The sequence below is a fragment of the Etheostoma spectabile genome, chromosome 10 (genome assembly GCF_008692095.1).
Source record: "Etheostoma spectabile isolate EspeVRDwgs_2016 chromosome 10, UIUC_Espe_1.0, whole genome shotgun sequence".
Lineage (NCBI taxonomy): Eukaryota > Metazoa > Chordata > Actinopteri > Perciformes > Percidae > Etheostoma > Etheostoma spectabile.
This window is the reverse complement of record NC_045742.1, coordinates 24480240-24485775: the sequence shown is the minus strand read 5'-3', so window position 1 is coordinate 24485775 and position 5536 is coordinate 24480240. Positions and strand designations below refer to the sequence as shown.

The following is a 5536-nucleotide window of genomic DNA, read 5'->3' as shown; positions in this document are numbered from 1 at the left end:
TTAGAAATAAACAACGGACAAATAGAGTATTTAAACGCTTCAGATGTAAAGTTACTCCCTGTCAAAGTAGGGCCACTGGATTTCACTCATATAGGCCGGATATCCGTTGGCTTGGGCTTCCTTTGTATTGTCATAATAAACTCTGGTCGATTTATAAGGACTACGATTAACCTTTTCTCAGGTCTCTGCAAGGTAAATCCAGATCAGATCACATTTTTCTCCCATCTCAGAGTGCTGTGGGTACTCACCAGACCCTCCTCTGCAGCGCCGCAATGGAGTATGGTCTGGCAAAGCAAGATTACACCCTCACTAATTGACATGTTTTGCCAATGTGCAACTCCATCAAAGCTCTTAATGTTGTCTAATGCTATTAAAGGTTTGATTATATTGTTGTTGGTTTCTACAGCGGTATACTACTACTACTAGTTCTAGTTATAGTTCCATTACATTTATTGTGACTATAATTGTCACTGTTCATCACACCCCCAACCAGCACTGTTAAACACCGCCTACTAAGAGCCAGGGTCTCCCTAAAAGAAAGTTTTTCCTTGATGATGAATAAATGCTTGCTCTTGGGGGAATTATTGGCATTGTTGGGTCTTTGTAAATTATAGAGTGTGGACTAGACCTACTCTATCTGTAAAGTGTCTTGAGATACCTCTTGTTATGATTTGATACTATAAAGAAAATTATACTATGAATAATTTTTTTGTATTGCATATGTGAATATATTTGTAATAATCATGGTAGATCAATGCAGATTGGCCTTTAATAATGCTTTCTTTTTTGTTTTTAGACTTTACTTGAAACCACCACCAGTCTGTTGAACCATGACCTCCACTGGTCCCTGGCTCACCTGCGTGCTGCTGTCTCAAGGGGACTTCACCCACGACAAGACCACTGTAACATCTGCCTCCAGCTTTACAAGAGGAGGCAGGACTCAGCTGAGGAGATCATTGTTTTCAGGTAACACACACTGGAGCTGTTCCTGGGCTAACAGTTAAGAGACAAATGGCTTCTGTGGCAAAGTTTAAACCAGAATCACCTTTAATTACAGTCCTAATCTATTCCTCACTGACGCTATTTGCTGAATGGCTTAGTGCAGGTGCTAATGGAACCAAATGTATATCTCGTAAATTACCATTAATAACGCAAGGGGATAAAACTTCTGGGGGAAAGGGTGCAAAGGACCCTAGAATGAAATTACTCTGAACCCTTTAACAAATTAAGATTGATCAGATAAATAGGATTTAAACCAGCTTAGTGCTATTCCTTTTCTGCCAACTACATGTTAAGTCACTATAACAGGATGGTATGGTCAATAGTGTTGAATGCAGCACTAAGATCTAGTAAGATCTAGTAAGACGGAGACAAGTCCTTTGTCTGAAGCAGGTAGAAGGTCGTTAATTATTTTCACTAGTGCCGTCTCTGTGCTATGTTGTATTCTAAATCCTGACTAAAAATCCTCAAATAAACTATTGCTATGTAGAAAATCACATAACTGATTAGCAACTACCTTCTTAAGGCTCTTGGAGAGAAAGGGAGTTGCTCAGTAGCGCATTAAGCCTTTATGGAGCCTAGAACTACCCAGATGATCTGCACTGCTTCCTCATTGTGCGGCCCATAAAGCAGGAGCACTAAAGACCTCTGTTTGAATGAATGGGGATTAAATGATTTCGTTTGCCTATTCTAGACTTTCCAAATGTTAATGGTCCACATGGATCAGATTCTTATAGCAAATGAGTCATTTTGCGCTGGTTGTGACAGTAAAAAATGTATCTACTGATTCACAGATGTCTTTTCGACATATATGTCTTTAGGAAAAAGCATTTATGCTGCATCACATACTGATTTCCCAAACTACGGCCCAAATCACACAATGCGTTAATCACACGTCAAAACAATTAGTGGGAAAGGAATTTGTGTTAACTTGTTATTGTGTTAATTTTGACAGCCTTAATAAAAACTTTTTACAGCTGCTAATGTATGTATATGTGTGTCTTGTCAGCTGTGGCCACCTGTACCACTTACACTGCCTGCAGCAGAAGGACTCTGGGTGGGGCTTTAGTTCAGAGGTGCAACAGCGGTGGCGCTGCTACAAGTGTTCCTCCAGCCAAGGAGGAAGGGGCGGGCTTTCCACTGAGACAAAAAGAGGCCGCAGCACGTCCCTGGCACAGGTATGTTTGTGCTTGCAAAGAAAGAAAGATCTGAATAGATACGAGAGAGTAACTATACCTTAGTACCTTAGAATAACCTTACCTTATGCATAAGTCTGGTGTTATTGGTTTCTACAGAAGGCATTGATTTTTAAATCTTTGTGTCTTTTTTATTATAAAGCAGGTCGAGGTGCTATATTAAAACTGAAAGTTCAAATGCTCAGTCCACAGAGAAATGAAACTAGCCTGTTTTCTGAAACGGTGCCTTTAAATGAGCCATCAGTATATTCAGACAGATATAATGAGGAAAAATGTTTGTTTTAACATCACACCATGCAAATATGTTCCAGTAGAAATCCAAAATCCAGTATTAGTAAAGGTATCTGCATGCAAATTAGCATAATATGGGACCTTTAAAAACAGCTTGCAAACTTCTATTTTCCTGCAAGCCCGAGGCCCAAGCACCGATAACATTGGTCAGCAAAGGCCCAGTTGGATTTTTTCTGCCAAATTAATCATTGTTTTGAGGGTTTAAAATGCATGAAAATTCACCAAATTTTGGTACGCATCAGTACTGGTAAAACATTTTGTATTCGTAAATAGGCGCGCAGAAATGGCTCACTAGCGTCTCATACAAAACTTCAAAAAATTTGCCCCTGCACAATGTTTCATGTAGACTTATGAAAAGTGGTACAGTATGTAACATGTTAAGACATATGAAAAAGCCTTTGGTGGTGCACCCTAAACTCAACAGGAAAACCACCTTTTTGGATTTACTGTGCAAAATGTGTGAATTTTTCACAATTTCCAGGCTTCATACTTTAACAAACCGCTGATTTCTTTTTATTGCCTTCAAATTTTTTCTTTCTCAACTAAAGACATTAAAGATGAAAAGTTATGGGGCGCCTGAATACCTCACCTGGTAGAGCTTGTAAAGGCTAAGTACAGTAGTAGCAGCCCTTTGCAGCATGTCATTCCTCTCTCTCGCCCCTTCACATCTTCAGCTTGTCCTACATAATAAAGCCCTAAAAAAATGCCCCCAAAAAAGCTTACATTTTCATCAAAAGGTGTGGCGTCTATTTTGAGCATTTCGCGAAAAAGGGCGGTGCCCGATCACTGAAGACTTGAGTCATGTGGATGCAACGACAGTGTTTTTGTCATTACTTAGAATTTCTCTTGGGGGAGACAAAAACTACGCACTATAGCTTTAAAATTTGGCTGTGTAATCTAAAGACCTTATAGGACACCTTTTATTAAATGCTGAGCGCCGACAGCGGTGAAGGCCCTATTAAAACTGAAGAATTTCAGTTTTCTGCAAATGAATCACCTTTTTGAGGGGCTCAACATATTCAAACCCCCCCCAAAAATGGTGGTTGCATCAAGCCTGGTAAAAAAAAAAAAAATGTTTTAAGGGTTTCAGGAATAGGCAAACAAAAATGGCTTGCTAGCGCCCCCTACAAAACTCATTAAGCCTCACGCCAACAATCCAAGATGGCAGCTCTGTGTGCATCTTGCATTTGACTTTGTATTGTCCCATCATATTAAATGTATGTGTTTTTTTGTTTCACACAGATCAAAAGATTAACTTAAGCTTTTTTCTTAGATGTAACTTATTGGTAAAAGATAAACATTAGCCGCATAGCCTATGCATTACTTAAAGTGGATCTTACCTTGCCAAACTTGGGAAGCCCACCTGCTTTGTTGACAACAGTACCTCACCGCCTCCCGCTCCTGGAAGTCTGTCATAACCCTGGTTATTAGACTGGAGGAGTTTACTGGACGTCGGTTTTTGCATGGGATCAACATAAAGGTCGGGGGTGTTTTCTTACCTAAATAATCAGCGGCATTTGTTCCCTGACACACCCCCGTTATAAAACCAAGGAGGTTCTGAAACTTGTTATGCTTGTTTGGCATGCCACTCTGAGGCTCTGTACCAAATTTGGTAAAGATTGGCCATTAGGGGGGCGCTATAGTCAACGTAGACCAGTTTGGGCCTTTTTACCCCTTCCGAGGTCGAGCGAGTTGTATATGAAGCCAAAGGGCACTTCTAATTCATGACTTTATAATTTCATACTTATTAGTAGTAGAAACATACGGCCTTTTGGATCTAAAAGCTAACCTGTTTACCTGCCCTGTTCTGCTGATGTTTTTGTTGTCTTCCTCGCCCTTACAGAAGGTTTTGTATCCAGCCTAGACGTCCAGAGTTTTTTGGGGTCTTTGCGCAATTAATCCATACTGTTACATCCCAGGTTGATACAATGTATGTAAGAAATGTAAATAGTTTGTCCTTTATATGAGTTATAATGTTCAATATGTTTATTTTTGCACTGGATAACTTCAAATATATACAGTAGAACTGTTTTAGACAACACAAATGCGTGTGTGTGTGTGTGTTATTTATTACCCTGATCTTTTTTGAGAGTAAAGTCCTTACTTCCACGTCAGTGATTGTGTTATAGTGAGCTGTAGTTTGTGAAAACCTGGTGTAGCTAGCTTGGACATTGTGTGTGGGGCATCTATATTATATATATATATAATATATATATATATATATATATATATATATATATATATATATACACACTAGAACTGGGCAGTGATTAAAATTTTTAATCGCATAATTTCCCTGATTAATCGCGATTAATCGCAAAATTAAATAATGAATTCAAAAGTAGTGTATATAGTGCAATTTTATTTTAAATGTTCTGCCATATGAACAAAAGTGCCGTAACAATTGTTCTGCAAAAACATACCAGCATTTTGTTTATAAAGTAGCCTGTTAAATAAAATATTTAGTGTACATCTCAACTTAAACATAATGTATTTATCATGTCCAGAGATGAATTCCATCTGGTTGGAACGTGTTGCATAAGCAACTCCTTCTTATGTACACGTTCATCTGTTGTTGCTCTAACTCTGCAGCACTTGGACTGTGTTTAGAGTGACCCACAACTTTTCTGCACTTCGCGAGGACACTGTTAAGCAGTGACACTGAGGGACACTGTCCACCGCGCTGTTAAGCAGAGACACTGAGGGACATGGTCCAACGCAATGTTAAGCAGAGACACTGAGGGACACTGACCAACGTGCTGTAAAGCAGAGGCACTGTGACAGAATGCTGGAGACCGTGCGCAAAGCAGGAGACATGATCAAAAGGCAGAAGGCTCGCAGCAGCGATCAGATTTCGGATCTATTTGTAATATCTGTGCTAACTGCGGGGACTTTATTTGACACATTCCACTGCTGTGCAACTTCAATAAAGTGTCCCGCGCATGTTTCAGCATAATGTCTCTCCTCTGTTTTCATTACAGTCAGAGCATGTGAATGCAGCGCCCACTTTTCATAAGTACAATGCACTGTTACTCCGAGATAATTCTGGT

General features: G+C 39.5%; 1 protein-coding gene across 1 annotated transcript in view; it reads left to right on the top strand.

Annotated features, from left to right (window-relative positions):
• Positions 1 to 5536, top strand: part of vps8 (VPS8 subunit of CORVET complex) — a 179632-nt gene that overhangs the window by 162197 nt on the left and 11899 nt on the right. Inside the window, 2 exon segments of the mRNA XM_032527504.1 lie at positions 797 to 966; positions 2009 to 2177. Coding sequence (XP_032383395.1) covers positions 797 to 966; positions 2009 to 2177 — 339 coding nt within the window.